This window comes from Carassius auratus, chromosome 11 (assembly GCF_003368295.1).
Source record: "Carassius auratus strain Wakin chromosome 11, ASM336829v1, whole genome shotgun sequence".
NCBI classification, from domain to species: Eukaryota; Metazoa; Chordata; class Actinopteri; order Cypriniformes; family Cyprinidae; genus Carassius; species Carassius auratus.
In genome coordinates, this window is record NC_039253.1 from 2,999,994 (window position 1) to 3,016,698 (window position 16,705).

At 36.7% G+C, this 16,705-nt stretch overlaps 1 protein-coding gene across 1 annotated transcript in view; it reads left to right on the forward strand.

The window, feature by feature from the left end:
* Positions 1 to 16,705, forward strand: part of LOC113110767 (junction plakoglobin-like) — a 22,938-nt gene continuing 6,233 nt past the window's right edge. Inside the window, exons 1-6 of the mRNA XM_026274941.1 lie at positions 1 to 128; positions 13,479 to 13,533; positions 14,139 to 14,306; positions 15,172 to 15,422; positions 15,512 to 15,750; positions 16,487 to 16,688. Coding sequence (XP_026130726.1) covers positions 13,521 to 13,533; positions 14,139 to 14,306; positions 15,172 to 15,422; positions 15,512 to 15,750; positions 16,487 to 16,688 — 873 coding nt within the window. The 5' untranslated portion in view covers positions 1 to 128; positions 13,479 to 13,520. The remainder of the gene's footprint in view (positions 129 to 13,478; positions 13,534 to 14,138; positions 14,307 to 15,171; positions 15,423 to 15,511; positions 15,751 to 16,486; positions 16,689 to 16,705) is intronic.

The following is a 16,705-nucleotide window of genomic DNA, read 5'->3' on the forward strand; positions in this document are numbered from 1 at the left end:
AGCACATTGTTCACCCTCATCTGAATGCGAGAGAAAGTGTCGCTCTCTCTGGAACTCTGTGCGCTGGGGAAAACTAAAAGTCTCTTGGATCGCTGTCAGCAGCAGTGTTTGGAGACGAGCGTTTAAAGGTACATTTTTATATTTTATATTTGTGTATTAAATAAGGCAGCATTGTGTTTTCGTGTATTCGTTGTTAGTTAAACGTTATCCGTTTTTTAAATTATTATTATTTAATTGTTTTTATCCAACATCGACCATACAAAAAGCAGCCATTACAATTTCGCGGATAGATCTCTTGGGAAAGTGGCGTAGTAATGTGGTGCTCTGGGTTATCGGTGTTGGTTTACCTACCTGTGCGATACTCGTTCTCACTTCCGTGTGTCTGGTTTCATCTGATCCAAACTTTAAATGCATTTATTTCGCTACGTGATCGTACTTTAGTCGTAGTTTGTATAAACACTCAGCTGTAACCTAGGCTATATAAGTTAGGCGGGTGTGTTTTTACACTCCCAACAAAGAAATCCAAGCAATAACCCCCGCAGATTCGCAAATGTCAACTGCTGACATTAAACATACCTAACAGGCCTGTAAGTAAATATTAAATAAAAAATGTATGTAGCATACATGCAATAGAATTGAAAAGGGGGAATAGTTCATACAGTGGTTAAGGTTATATTATTATTTACTCACTCTCATGTTTCAAACCTGTAGGACTGTGTTTCTTATGTGGAATACAAAGGGAGATGACAATCTCGGTTGGCTTAATTATGGACAAAATATGAAATAAATTTGTTGATGGAAGTAAAATGTAGTAAAACATATGATAAAAAAATGACTACATACATTTTACCAATGGATGAATTTTACCAATACAGACAGCGATAGAGCAGTTGTTGCTCTTTTCTTCATAGAAAAGACAATTTCTGTCTACCTCTTGTATTTACTAAAACAATTTCTTAGTGTATTGTTAAAACTAATGTGTGAAACGTATACGTTCATCAATAGGATATAAATTATGGGAGAACTATCTCTTTAAGAGACAAGTCTTTCTCTTATGGGATTTTGTATCTGATTATTTTGTTTTATTATACAAAGCATAAAATGTTGATTTTGATGTGTACTGTTGATTATATAACCAGTGGATTATATAACCCAGCATGTTATGAATGCTGGTCTGTTGCCACACCTGTAACACCTTGCAGGTTGTTCAGTGTATAGTGAATTCAAACTAAAGTGTGTTATAGAGCCTGGTGTAGTCAAATGTGAAGAAATATTTAAACCAAACTAGTTCCTTTAACATGTCTAATTCATAAGTTATCATACCTCTGTCTTTGGCGTTGTTAGTCAGGGTCTTACATGAGTGCATGTGTCTGGGTGGGGCTGTACCATGTTTTATTTACTTCCCAATGCGAGCAAGGCTGAATATCTGACTTCTCTTTAGTGATTTCAATCTGAAAAGATACGATACACAATCAGATCCATCTCGTAATTGAGTTTCTACTTTAGTAAGTAATTTTGAGTGTTTACAAAGTGTCAAAGAAATAATGTGCTTAATCTGCCTCAGAGGAAGCAACGTTCCTTAGGGTACACCCTTTCCTGTTTGTCTGGTTTGCAAGAAAGCAAAAAACCATGTCTTCTGTGAGTGGTTTATCTCTTAAAGAAGCATTTTAATTCCACTAAATTTAATGACATGGGTTTAGCCAGTGGTTTTGGCCCAGTTGAATTTCATTTGGATTTTGGATGGCATCAGCATGCCCTACTGGCACACAGCACAAGGATGATTGTGAGACAAGAACACATTTTTTCTCTCTCACTAACAGTATCTGAAAGAAATACGGCCAGACGAAGGACCATATGACAGTCTATTTATGTATATTTTGATGGGTCAGTTGTAGTAGATCTTAACAAAGACAGGATATGGCATTTGCTCTTTGTGGGAGTTCCTGAGTTGTGCGCATTAATAGTGCAGTCAGAGGCCAGCTGCTTGCTTTACTGACCGACTGCCATTGGTTTTAGGATGAGATTTACAGCATTTGAGCACAAATCCCTGATATTGTCCTACATTAGGACAGCAAGGGGCAGCGTGATCCCCTCTTCATAAATACACTTTGAGAGGGGGCAAAAGAGATTACCCATAAGCACCGTTCGCTCAGAATCCCTATTTGCTTGTATTTTACAGTATTATTAAATCAATTAGCATCTTTATCTCTCTACCTTTCTGGATAATTCATGTCTGTAGTGTTTTATAGCTGTAGTCTCAGCATATGCGTCACAGAGTGTTCCTCTACACCCTCTCTCCATATCTGTAATCCCTAATGTGAAATGTATCTTTAATGAACGTGGAGTGAGATCCCTAGCTATATGAAATCTGTGGTGAATGACCAGCTGGCTGAGATGGATAAGATGGTCTAATGGTTTCATAATCTGTACAGGGCCAGGCCAGTTGTTCTTCAGGACTTTTTGAGGTTAATTGTGTTATAAACCTCGTTTATACTCGATGTAGAGGGCTGTTCACACCAAAGATGATAATGATAACTTAAGAGTGCTGCAGTGATGATGGTATTCTATGGATAAACCCAGAATTTAAACATTTTGTTCGATATAACAATAACCTTTGTGAAATTTGAAGCCTAAATAAGTCGACTACAGTCTTGGACTATAAACGAACCACATCATCACATGAACTTTCAGTCTTTAAGAACAGTTTTACTAATAGTTTTCCTCAGAAGAGTTTCCAAGAGTGAGATTATAAAAACTATGAGGCTATAAAACTGGACTAGTTAGTAAATTAGTTAACCAGTTTGTAATGACAGTTAATGTCGCGACTGCATCTGTAGTCCCATTTAGCCTCTTGTTAGCAACCGCCTTTTTTCCAGACATGTAAAAGCTTTAATAAATATATTTTATGTCGTAGAATAACACGTGAAAAATATCTTGAGCTTGTGTTACCACACACCTTATTTCAGGCGTTTAACAAAAAATCCATTGATTTCTGGAGGACAATGAAACTGGAAGTGCTAATGTTAACATGCTTCTGGGTTTTGGCCAGTAAAAATGTCATGCCTTTGAAGTTTAAACAATCATAATTGTATTAAAATTTGGACGTCCACCACACAACTATAAAGATAATGACACGGGAAGACTTCCATTTGAATGGAAAGCATTTCAAGTGGCAGAGGACGAAACTGCAGACTGTGTGTATGATAAACAGAATATTATCATGTGTAGGTGTAGACACTAATATAGTTATCCTAAGATCCTGGTATTGTTTTTGGTGTGAATCAGTCTTAGTGCTCTGCCTTGAACATTGAGTAGCATTGGTATAACTGAAGGATGTTCTGCACTTAATTACCTCTCTAAGATCTTTTTACACACTGCTATCTTTTCCATACTCTGTGCGGTCAGCTCCGCTCTCATGCAATATTAACAAAGCTCTCCTCAGATGTCAGTAAACACTCCCGACACCAGCAGAGACCTACTGAATTAACACTGAGCAGTCACAAAGGAGCATAATAGACCCTCTATCCCCTCCCCTTTGTTTTTTACAAAGTGGAGAGTGGAATTTGAGGAGTCAAATTACACACAGTATAAAACTAACCTCAGACCATTATATCCGGACATACATAGTGAGTTTTACACTGCATAACATGAATAATTCAATGCTCCTGTGCTAGTCACTAGAAGAAGGAAGTTGCAAAGCCTAAAAGGGAAGTTCTAAATGTGCAAATTGTGTGTGATTTGATCGGCTTAATAAAGGATTTGGGTGATGTTCTGGGTGTGATACAAATAAAAAATGACATGTTACACGGTTCTGTATCAAGACCACTGTTCCTGTGAAGTAGGGAGCAGCTTTGCTCAACGTGAGTCAAACGTTGTGGGAGGGTCCGGGCATGTCTCATCAGGACAGAGCATCTCCACTCCTTAAATCAGGGCGAGGGAGGTGTAGCGGAACCAGGGAGAGGTGGAGAAAGGGGCCATTCAGGGAATGTTCGCACACCAGAGACAGACAATCTCAGGGTGATTAATAATCAGGGCCTCCGTTTAATTCTGTTTGGTAGTAAAGAACATTCCCATAGCTTTGTAATGGTGCATTTGACTCCTGTAGGTGACCTGAGTGAAAGATGAACAGAACTTTAGAGTTTAGTAGATAACAGTAGTGTACCAGCGAGTCACAACCCCTAAAGGGTTAAGAATATTATAGTTGTATTATAATAAATTATGACAAACCGCTATTAAAATTCAGGCTGATACCGAAAAGCTAATTAAGTATAATGTTATAGACAAAACCTAATAAATGGTTGACAGTGATTAGTTAAAATCTTGATTAAAATCTATTATATGCTGATTTGTCTTAATAAATTGTTTCATGAAAAAAATGCTGACTATAATCAATCATTATGAATGCTAAGTAAATTTGCATCACAACATTATAATGTACATTATGGAAAATTGATTTTCATTTAGTGGTATGTTAAATATACCATTTACAGTCTTTGTAAATTGTGTGTGTGTATGTGTATATATATATATATATATATATATATATATATATATATATATATATATATATATATATATATATATTCAGGCTGATTAAATTAATTTGTGGCAGTAAGTGAATTTGCATCACAACATATTCATTTTGAAGTTTGGTAATAAAGATATTAAATGAATAAATTGTTAGTATTTTGCATCAGATTTGTATAATAAAATAATAATAAAAAAGCCAGTAACCATTATGGTCTAGTTACATTGTGCATCTTTATATAAAGCCTAGTTTCTGTTTCTTTTCTAGTTCAAGCCTAGTCTCTTTATAATGCAGTAGTCTAATTCAATCTCTTCTCCTGTCAAAACATTAATCAGGTTGTCTCTACAATACTGTGGCATTCCTCCAAAAACTTTCCAGATATATGCAGAACCAGCCAGGTTTCCTCCAGGACATCTCCGATCGATGAAATATTCAACGACTGTCACATTGGCTCAGTTGTGCTCTACAAACTCATGCATACCTATGATGAAGTAGCTTCCCTCCTTTCTGGGGAAGGAATGGCACAATAAGCTCAAATGACGACATTTATGATAACCACAGATACTCTGATGATTTGGCTTTATTCTATTTAAAATGATGCGTTTCAATAACCAGGAGGGGCAGATGTTGAAACTTAGCCCTCAGAATGCTGGTAAAATGTCAAACACTGATTTGGTCTCAGATAACGCCCCACTTACCGTTAAGAGCCTTTGCTAATGACTCAGACGAGAAGAGTCTTACAATAATAGGAATTGTTACTGTTGGTCCATCAAGCGTCAGGCAGTCACACAGCTGCCCACATTCAGTCAGCCGCTCCATTCAGATGGAAACACCTCTTTCATCTCAGCCGGCCTAAAACAGAAGAGGGATTATGGGATAGTGGATGTTAGAATATGTACATGATTCTGGAAATTAGACGTACTCGCTGCTCCTATGGCGTATCTCTCAGTCCATCACGTTTAACTGAATGGAGATGCGAGGAGCTGACCGACAGCATTTGCTAATGCCCTGTCTCTTCCTCTGTGTTAATCTAAGCACTTATTGCAAGTGACACCCATGACCAAATGCCCACCATTTAGCTTTTAAACCATGTGAGTGCAACAGTATGGAGCATCTGCATTAACACAGATTTGCAGATTGTCTATGGCAAAACTGGATTGTTGAAAATGTGCAAATTGTCCTTGAAATTGCTTCATGCATTTATGCATTAAGAATTAAAAACAGCCAACTAAGTAGTCTAGATCTTTTAGTTTAAAAATTTTAGCCACAATACTTTGATTAGCATGCTAACCCATAAGACGGATTGTATAAAAACATTTTAAGATGACTACAACCTACTTTTAGGGCCCCTTCACAGCAAGGATGTTAACTAACAATTTAAAATGTTAAAGTTATCGTTCATGATCAATTTATGACAAATAACTTTGAAGATGTGCAGTTAAGTGTATTTCTAATATGCGTATCTGTTGTAATCATTTTCTTCCCTAGAAGTACATGTCATTTAATGCTGCTGCTAATGGTTTAGCTTGAGGCTGAAATATTGCAACCTGTTCATACATGCATGGATATCGCACACATCATCTGTTTTAAGAGGAATTTACCTTCTGCTGCGAACTAACCGTGATTATGTGTTTGTCTCATAGTTACCTTACAAGATGCGTGTTTTACTACAGTGCTGTGCAACATGAGTTTGTGTTGATTGGCCACAAGGTATCCGTGTGCATTCCTTGGTTATGTCACGTCTAGATTATTGTAATTCTTTGCCTTTTGGTCTTCAAACTTCTTACATAAGCTGCAGTTGGTACAGAATTCATCTACACAAATTATTACTAGATCACCTCATGTAAAGCATATTTCACCTGTTCTTTGCCATCTGCACTGGCTTGCGGTCAAATATCGTGTCAACTTCAAAATGTAGCTTCTTACCTACAAACTCTTAATAATCTGCCTCCTTCTTATCTTTCTGATCTTCTTCAAATTTACACTCCTGCACGGACCTTGAGATCCTCTTCATCTGTTTTTTCTGATTCAACCACATAGCAATTAGCAAATGCATTAGCCAAGCTATTAAAGCTATATATTATTGTTTAGTAAATTTCTGTAGTAGGATGAATGACGTTGATGTTGGACAAATTGTTCAATTTCATTATATGCCTTGCAAACTGTCCTCTCTAATAGCTATCCATTATTCCGAGGGTGTGCAGCTGTAGTCAGAAAGCTACATTATAACTCGCTGAGTTCATTTGACTTCCTACGATTACTGTTTAATTGGATGTGCAGGTTGATGGATCTGCATTTTGAGAGGCCTGTGTGTGCATTTCTGGGGTTAGAGAAATCGGCGGGCCCGAGCCTGTGCCGACCACCTGCTCGCCCACTTGCTGTCCTTAGCGGAAGCAAGCTGAGCGTCTGGGGAGATCTCAGACACAGCAGGCTCTTAGCAGTATGGGCTCAGCTGGTAGCATTCAGGTCACAAAGTCATTAACGGTGTGTGTGTGTGTGTGTGTGTGTGGGTGGGTGGCTTTGGATTTCATACTACTGAATTAAAGCTGTGAGGCATAGAAGCACTATAATCTCCGGAGACTGACTCTAAAACCAAAATGGCTGCTTTCTGGCAGTAATTCAAATGTAAATGTGGTAATAGCTCATTATGGTCACTGTAAAAATAAAGCCTGACCGCAGCCTGAGTATACTGTGATATTATGATGAACGTTATATTCGATCTTTGTAGTAAAGGAGAATAATAATGTTGGTTTCAGATGATTTTGAAAAACTTGAATTCAGCTTGGTTAAAGAGACATTTTTTTATTTCATGGCTCCAAAATGTCTATAAATTCTTCTGCACCTCAAATACATAAGTTTAAAATTTTGGAATGAAAGTTTGGAATTTTAAGAGCCTTACTGACAATTTTTGATTTTCAAAAAATTTGCACATATATATATATATATATATATATATATATATATATATATATATATATATATATATATATATAATATTAAAATACATTTCTATAATACCTTTACAATAAGAAGCATTACAATAAGCACCAACACAAGAATAAATACCATAATTAATATAACAAAAATATTTAAAATGACATCCATTTTATAATGTACAATACAAGAAGAAATCCAATATGCATAAAATGCATGTATGTTGATTTTATTAGTATAGAAATTAATTTCAATAGATTTAAATCTTTGCATATTGCATTAATAAATTTTGGAATGCATAAATAGATAGAACATCATATCATTGATGTAGATGTTATCAATTCTGCGACACTATTAAAAAGCCTTTATCATATATAATAAAAGAGGTTATCTTGGAGCAGAAGACCTCACACACCTGAGTCATATCAGCAGCACTCCCTGTGTCCCGAGGGCAGGGCAGTGAGCGAGATCATGGCGACTGCACTGTCAGTCCTCAGTATTGTTCTGTGAATGAGCATCATCAGCACATCTGATTCTGACATTCTTTAGCTGTCAGGTCATGTGAGAGCGAGACGGGGAAATGGGACTGATTGAGAGAAACAAAGTGATTTTGTGCACATAAGCTAAAAAGGATAAATGGTTCTGCAAACAAGTTCAAAGTTTCTTAATTTGTCCAGATACTGTGTTTTTTTTCTACTTTTGAACTCATGCACTTAATTATTTTTGAAGTTCTTAATTAAATTGATAATTACGATTAACGATAAAGATAATTGGCATAATTTTTACATGAAAATGCAATTTCAGTTTTTCTGCTTAAAAATTTCATATTTGATACAATGTGTTACTTGCTATTTCTTTGCAATTCTTTTTTCTTTCTCAGTACACTTTATTTTCTAGGCAAATGTTGTGAAGGCAAATTTACTTTTAACATTTTAAGCTATTTATTTTAATTTACGGTTTAGCATTTTATTATCATTAAATTGGTTTATCACCCACAACATGAAGATAATTATCAACTTATTGTTATAGCACACAATTTTAAAACTGGTGCATTCCAATGTTTTGATTTAATGATTTAATTTGGAATGCTTCAATGTTAGTACCACACGAGACAAAATGTTTTGTTGTATTTTTTCATCAAATTTTACTTTTAGTTTGCTCCATTTATATATATATATATATAAGACTCTAATATAAAAAGGTTAATGAAGCAGACAAATGGTAAAAATACACCAGAATCAAGTGTTGACATGTAACTATATGTCAGTACATGACAGAAAATCATTGAGAGGGTGTGTTTTAGAGAAGGTGTTTGGGAGAGCAGTGTAGCACAGTAAGCACACAGTGGACTAATGTGGAATGTCACACTAGGATTAGAGTTTTGCGATGTGTCATATCCACAACCTGTTCTGATTCCTCACAGCGTGAGTCAAACAGATCCCAGCCTCGTAAGCTGTCGGAGGCGCTGGGTCCATTAGGCGGGGACAGTAGGTGGAGCAGGGCAGGGTGGGGGAGGGCGATTATTCTGAAGGGCGTGTGACATTCCTTGCTTGCTTTTCTCCGTGTGAAATCAGATGCACAGTAATAAACTTGTACTCATTAACTACTCATCATCCAAACTGTGTGTGAAGTCCAAAGTAGAGACTACAGTACACACCTCATATCAGCAGTGTATCAGTGGTGCATCAATCATTTCCCTCTCACACTGCACACTAGATACTGTGGTATCTACAGTCCAAGTAACATACATACATGTGTTTGTGTGTGTATATATATGTGTATGTGTATGTGTTGGGTCCAAGTCATTAACCCTTTCTCTGCCATTGACAGAATTTCCCAGCTTTCCATGTAGGGGGCGCTGTTACATCTTCTGTGGTAATAAATATCTGGATCAAAACATGGTGAAGAAGCTGAAAAAGCAGAACATGTAAGCAGACGCACATGCAAAAAACACGGCCGTCAAACATTAAACCGGCATATAAATCAAAACCACATGAAATGTCGACCCAGGAAGTGATACAGGACTGTGAAGCTTTGGGAGTGTTGATGGAAGCCATCGACATCATTCTGATTCCGATCCAAATGTAGTCTATATATTTATTATTATTACAATTACATTATTGTTGCTTTTGTTAAAATAATAAAAAGACGGTCACAATATAAATATTCAGATTTTTTTCCCCTAGTAGTCTGTTTAGTTCAAACAGTTATGAATATTTTAGCATTTAGCCTAGATACAGAAGAACTTTGCCTGTTGAATATTAAAAACAAATGAGCAAACAAAAAAATCTGGATCTCCGTGTCTGCCATGCAAATCAACTGTTCCTGCTCATCTCCAGACTGCATCTCTTCTCTCCACTTTCCCTAATTGCAGGTTCAGTTATTATTAGATCTGTTAACATTAATAATTTTATAATTAGATTTTTTGGAGGGATCAAACTATAACACCATCAGACGTGACGTGATTAAAAGTATCTTTTCCATGTAGTTTTTGTCATAACCATCATCAGCAATAAACGACATGGAATTCTATTTTAGAAATGGTTTTTATTTTCTGCGACATCGCGGCAGGAACAACGTACAAAATAATACAATGATATTCTCAGATTATGTGCTTTATTTAATGTTAAAAGTGTCTAATGTGACTTTGAATATTATTTTGCATTATCTTTGTAGCCATAGTGAAAGCAACAATAGATATTTTACCTCAGATTTGAAAATAAATTACCGTAGGCTAAAGCAAACTTACGTTAAAACTTTGAACTCACTGCGAACCAACATCCATAACACAGGAAGGAACATTTTTGCTGTCACATTGTATATCTACACTGGACGCGACAAAGCATTGCAAATCATTTGATCTTTGTGTCAGCACGTCATAAATAGAACGAGTCATCTGCGTCGCATCCAGTGTAACAGCATCATTGATTTTTAATAAGTTATATTGTAGTCCGGTGTAGACACGATGTAAGTTAATGTCGCTTTCTGATGATGCACCTGTTGAAGAGCCCTGCTATAGAGCTGCTGAACTAATGCATGTTTGAAAACGAAATGTCTGCGCAACTGATTCTCTGATGCATAAGGTCTATAATATAATACTAACTTTAGTTGTTGTTTAAAAGCAGAGGTTCTGTTTGACATATTGCATTTTCAGCATATTGCCATGAAAGTTTTGTGGAAATGCTCAAAATTGCTAGTGGTTGCTGTAATTCCAGTTTCCAAATTCCAGAGTCTGGTTTCATACGTAATTGCAGTCCAAGTCCCGAGTGTGCTTGGTGGTTGCTTACTGCCTCAAGTCAAGAGCCCACTGCTGGTCTTAGTCATATCTCAGGTTCTTTCAGATGTAAATCTGTCAGATTTTGAGTGTGTCACTAATTGTGTGATTGACCTCACCCTTTAACACAGACCTAGTGTCTGCCTGCAGGTACGCACTAAGACCAACTGGAATTGTTTGGTCAGCGACCAAAATCAGTAAGGTGTAAAGTTGATCGCAAATGCCATCTCGCCTAATCTGTCATAATCTGCTATGTTTTATTGAGTGTTTCATTAACGTACCCAAGTGGGTGTGTAGATGTGATTGTGTAGTTCACTAGACTGGGAGTTTGAGAAAACACCCACACCCAGTGTTCACACAGACACTTGCTATCGTTCACCTGCAGGGCTGGCGGGACTCGCTGCGTGTTGCGTTTTACGTGTTTTGACAGGTTTTTGACTTGGTTACACCCAGTTAGGTGTGTCCTGTTGTGAAGGGAGTTAAACACACAGGATCTTTAGCTATATGCAAAACCTCTTACTATGACCTTGAAGTAAAACTAACTCTAAAGAACCATTTCAGTGATGTGTAGTAACACGAAAAGACTATTTGTGTCGGCGCTAGGCACATTTTGGCAAGAATAAATAACCACAAGCTTTACAAACCAACTGACATCTGCTTAGTATTGCTGTTGTGCGGTTTAGAAAAAATGTTTGCTAAAAAACTCTGTTCTTCGTGGCAGCAAAGCAGCGTGTGTGTGTGTGTGTGTGTGTGTGTGTGTTCACACTCTCTTCAAGTGGCAACATGCAAGGCATTCAAAATATGTGTTCAGGCTGTTCTCATGATGTTCTGTAAAGTGCGGCACATGTATTTTTCAGAGGCGGTGATTGTTTTTTGTTTTCATGATTGTTTGTAGGGCTGTGGCCTGGCTTCCTGCTGGTCGGGAAATGTCAAGCCTCTGATTACGTGCATTTTTAAAAGTTTATTGGAATGAATCCATGAAACTACTTCACTGTGCATTTTAGGTGCGCTGTTAATTCATACTAATGTTTTATAATTCAAATATTTTACTGGTGTTCATTGGCTCTTCTAGTAAACCAATCAGGTTATTATTTCATGATGCCAGTCCTTGATAAGTCCCACCTCTTTTAAGAATATAAGCAGAATAAAACAGCTGTCATGAGTGCTGGGATGCCCATGTCAGGTCTTTTTTGCTTATTAGCAATAAACATATAGTGTTTTTATTTATTGTTATTATACTTTCTATCAGAATTATTCTGCTGCTTTAAAAATGTTTTATAATTAATAATCATCTATTACAGTTAGTGCTTATACATGTATAATTTTTTTTCTTTTTATAAAATATATATAAAATATAATATATATATATATATATATATATATATATATATATATATATATATATTATACATTTAACCAGAAAATAAGAAACATTTATTTATTATAGATAAATAAATAAAAATGTATAAATAAATATTTAATTACAAATAACGAATATGAAGTTAGGCTTTTTTATTGGCTTAACTGGAAAATCATAAACTATATTTATTACTAACTATATAAAAATAAATGCATAATTTTATGTCATTTTTGTTAAATGCTAAATGCTTTTATCTGGTTACTCTGAAATAATATTTACCGATAATAATTTATAATCACAATCATATTGGTTGAACATCAAAAAATTTGATCTCTCCTCTCTGTGTTTTTTATTTACACTTGGTCATTTTATGTATTATAGCTTTCGAGTCATGTTAAAAAAAAGAGTGCAAATACCCTTCAAGACACTTTCTAGATCTAATCAAACTACTTGAGGAGGTTGTTTGAGGTGCATACAAGACCTGACTCGACCAAGAGTAAAGGCATCTGTTTTTTTTTTTTTTTTAAACTCCTCCCAAACAGATATTTGCATGTAACAGGAATAGGAATAAATCTGATGATTTATGTCTGTTTTATGGGAGCACATTTATGTGGGCAAGTGTTGATCAAATGTTTATACCATATCAGATAGAATAAAAATGTGAGAATCTATATTAACCTGTCTGATAAATGCTCTTCTTCTCCTGCGGGGTTCAAAGGTTTTGGTTGGACACAGTCAGAATGTGCTATAAAAAGAGCAAGAGAAATGGAGGATGTACTGTAGATTACCTGAAGAAGGGTTGGAGAGAAATAATTGATAACGTGAGAGGAAGAGTTCAAGTGAAGTCAAGAGACTACAAGGTGCAGATAAAAGTGAAAGAAGAAAAAGTGATTCATTCAGTCTGTCTTGCTTATTTTGAGAACAAGGTCCTCTTTTTAACTTCTGAATGGATTTTAAGAAACATACTTGTCCAATTTAGAGCGTTTGTCTGAAATGGACAGTGTAGTTGTGTGTTTAAATGTGTGAGAGCTGGACAAAGACGAGGGTTTGGTGTGTAGGGGTGTGTGAATGTTGAAACACGCAGAGCCAGTTTTGTGAGGTTGTTGTGCTTGCAATCAAGCATTAGCTCACACGCCTTGTTTGAGAAGCCAAGGGTCAAAAACTACCGCTGACATTTCCCCATCACTGCCGCCCGCCCTCCTCTCCCATGATCCTTTGCACCAGTTTCGATTGCTTGTGTTTGTTTGAACTTCAGTTTATAATGCTGTTTTGTCCTGCTGACCAATAACCGATCACAGGAGCTCTTAGTTACAGTTTTAATGGTTGGTACAATGATTGACACAAGTCAGTTTTAATATGTGTTTTTTTTTCTCGTTTTACAGGTTTTACTTTTGGACTGTTTGGTTTGAGTCCAGGAAGCCAAAATGGAAATGCACAGTAAGTAGAGGCTATTGTCACATTATTAAAACTCTTTGTGATGCACATAATCCAATTCATATTCTCATGTTATGACCGATAATCACTAAACGGTGAGGATTTGAATCTATTTATATTGACCATTTTATGTGAAAAAGAAAATGAAAGACATAAAACATTGAAAGCGTAACTTTAATTGCTGTACGTATGCTGTAAGTGGATATACATTTTATTCATTTGCATTTATTTACTCCACTGTATTATTTACTTAATACCTTAAAGATGCATTTAAATTGAGCATTAGTTGATGGCAAAAAAGGCTAAAAATAAAGGAAAGTTAGCATGCACAACTAAATAACTGATATTTAATATTGTCTAAAAATCTTTCAAATAGTGTTAATAATAGTGTTAATACTAATGAAATGCCCAATCAGTTTTAACAGTTCTTTATGAGTTGGATTGTTGTGCTTTGTAATGCATGTTTAATAGCTTTGAGGTCATCTGTCCACCATTTTCCATGTTTCAAGTTGTGCTTGATTATAATAGTAAGTGAGTGTTCACTGGGTGTTTTGATGAACCGGAGACAACAGATCAATTCAAACTGCTGTTGTATATGTGTGTATCAGTGACAGAAGCCCCAGGCTCAATGAAGGTCACAGAGTGGCAGCAGTCGTATTATGGGACAGATTCAGGCATCCAGTCAGGAGCCACTACGGTTCGCTCAGATGAAGATGGAACAGAGTACAGCAGCAAGAAATTCACCTACAGCGCCACATTCACAGAGAACCCTGCAGGTGAAGAACCTGTCACGAACTAGAACAGTTTATCATGATCATTTAGCATGATTATTGCCATGTAAGATTGTTACATTTCATCAGAACAAGAAGATTACAGTACGCAGTGCAAGAGTCACATGACAAAAACAACAACAGACTGGCTCTATTACACTTTTATTTGAGCAGAATATCTCTAAGATCTCTAAACTTTGACTTTAATGTCTGGTGGTTTTGTCAGCTCAACTGCACTTTTTCCGAATTGCAGTTAGCGTGTGTGCATGGTTTCCTGGGTAGAAGATTAAGTGAATCACTGGGCTGAAAATGTATCGATTTAAAGGGTTAGCTTATCCAAAAATGAAAATTCAGTTATAAATTACTCACCCTCATGCCGTTCCAAACCTGTAAGACCTTCGTTCAACTAAGGACATCTTACAAGTTTGGAATAAGTAATTAATGACAGAATTTGTATTTTTGGGTAAGTTAACCCTTAAAGAGAGAAACTCCGATTGGGGGGATTTAAAAACTCTTCTGGCAACCCGCACCCATGAAAGCTTGTGGAGGCTTGTTGCCAATGCAAGATTATGCAGATGCCAAATAAAAAAAACATTATAAGTATAAATAATCAGCAAACATGATGCCTAATAAATAAAGCAGAAATTGTTTGTTCATGTGTTCATGTTTATAGATTAAAATATGGTTTATTGTATACTGTACATCAAGACTATTATGTAGCAAGTTTTCTCTTATCATTTCTACCAATTGCCTTTGCCGGGATCCACAGTATGGTGATTTATTTCAAATTCTTTTCCACCAAAATAAGCATAGAAACTTGAAAACGAATTAGTTTACAGTTCTCTAAACTATAGGTCACTCTCTCCTGTAGACGTGGAGTCTCAATATAACATGACTCGGGCCCAGCGCATACGAGCGGCCATGTTTCCTGAGACAGTGGAGGGAACGGCCGTCCTTTCCACACAGATGGATCCGTCCCAGCAGACCAATGTACAGAAGCTGGCCGAACCGTCTCAGCAGCTCAAAGCCGCCATCATTCATCTCATCAACTACCAGGACGACGCCGAACTCGCCACCCGTGCCATTCCAGAGCTCACCAAACTCCTCAACGATGAGGACCAGGTACCTCGCTGCTCGTGTCCAATAGTCAGTCTCTGCTTTTTCTAGAGTATCTTCATGTCCTGACCTCTGACCCTCTCTCTTGGCTTCAGGCCGTGGTGAATAAGGCAGCAATGATCGTGAACCAGCTGACCCGCAAGGATGCGTCCCGCCGGGCTCTGATGCAGTCTCCGCAGATGGTGGCCGCTGTGGTGAGAGCCATGCAGAACACGTCTGACATGGAGACGACCCGCGCCACAGCCAGCATCCTGCACAACCTTTCACACCAGCGCGAGGGGCTGCTCGCCATCTTCAAATCAGGAGGCATTCCCGCTCTGGTGCGCATGCTGAGGTGAGAGAGCCACACTCAAGTAAAGGACTAGCTCACCTGAGAATTAGACTATTGTTTCATTCTTTCCAAAAATGGCTATGTCAGACTGTTCATTTTTAGGGTGAACTAAGTGAAAATAAAACCTGATTTATTAAACTTTCGTATATGTTCACTCTAAACTAAAGCTGTGTTAATGTATGCACTTATTGCACATAACATGTTTCTTTCAGTTCACTGCATGCATTTCATTACAAATGTGTGATTTTAGTGTTTTATTTGATACTTCGATATTCCTAATTATAAAATAGGGTAAACGATTAATTTTTTAAAAAAAAATGTAAATAAAAACTTGATTCATAAGACCTCCATGTCGTATTCATGTCACCCTAAATTAGAGCTGTATTAATTTATGAATTTATTGCACATAACAACAGATTTCTCTTATTTGATTCGATGCATTTCATTGCAAATTTGTGCATTACTGTACATTATCTGAAACATGGATGTTCCTAATTAGTGGGAAATTACTCCAGCGCTTGATTTGGAAGTAAATTGAGATTTAATTTATATTTCAGTAAGGTGCAAAAATTTAATGTCAATTTTATTTATTTATTTTTTGCTAAACTTTTAATTGAAAGTAATGATTTTAAAATGTTTTGATTTATTGCACATTTTTACATTATTAGGATATTCTTAATTTATTAGGAAATTAGCAATAAACCACTTGACCTGAACTTCCAACCCGTTTGTTTTGTAGCTCTCCGATGGATTCGGTTCTTTTCTATGCCATCACCACCCTGCACAATCTGCTTCTGCATCAGGAGGGAGCCAAAATGGCGGTGCGTCTGGCAGACGGTCTGCAGAGGATGGTTCCCCTGCTGAAGAAAAGCAACAACAAGTTTCTGGCCATCACCACAGACTGCCTACAGCTGCTTTCCTATGGCAACCAGGAGAGCAAGGTGCTTATTTTCAAATG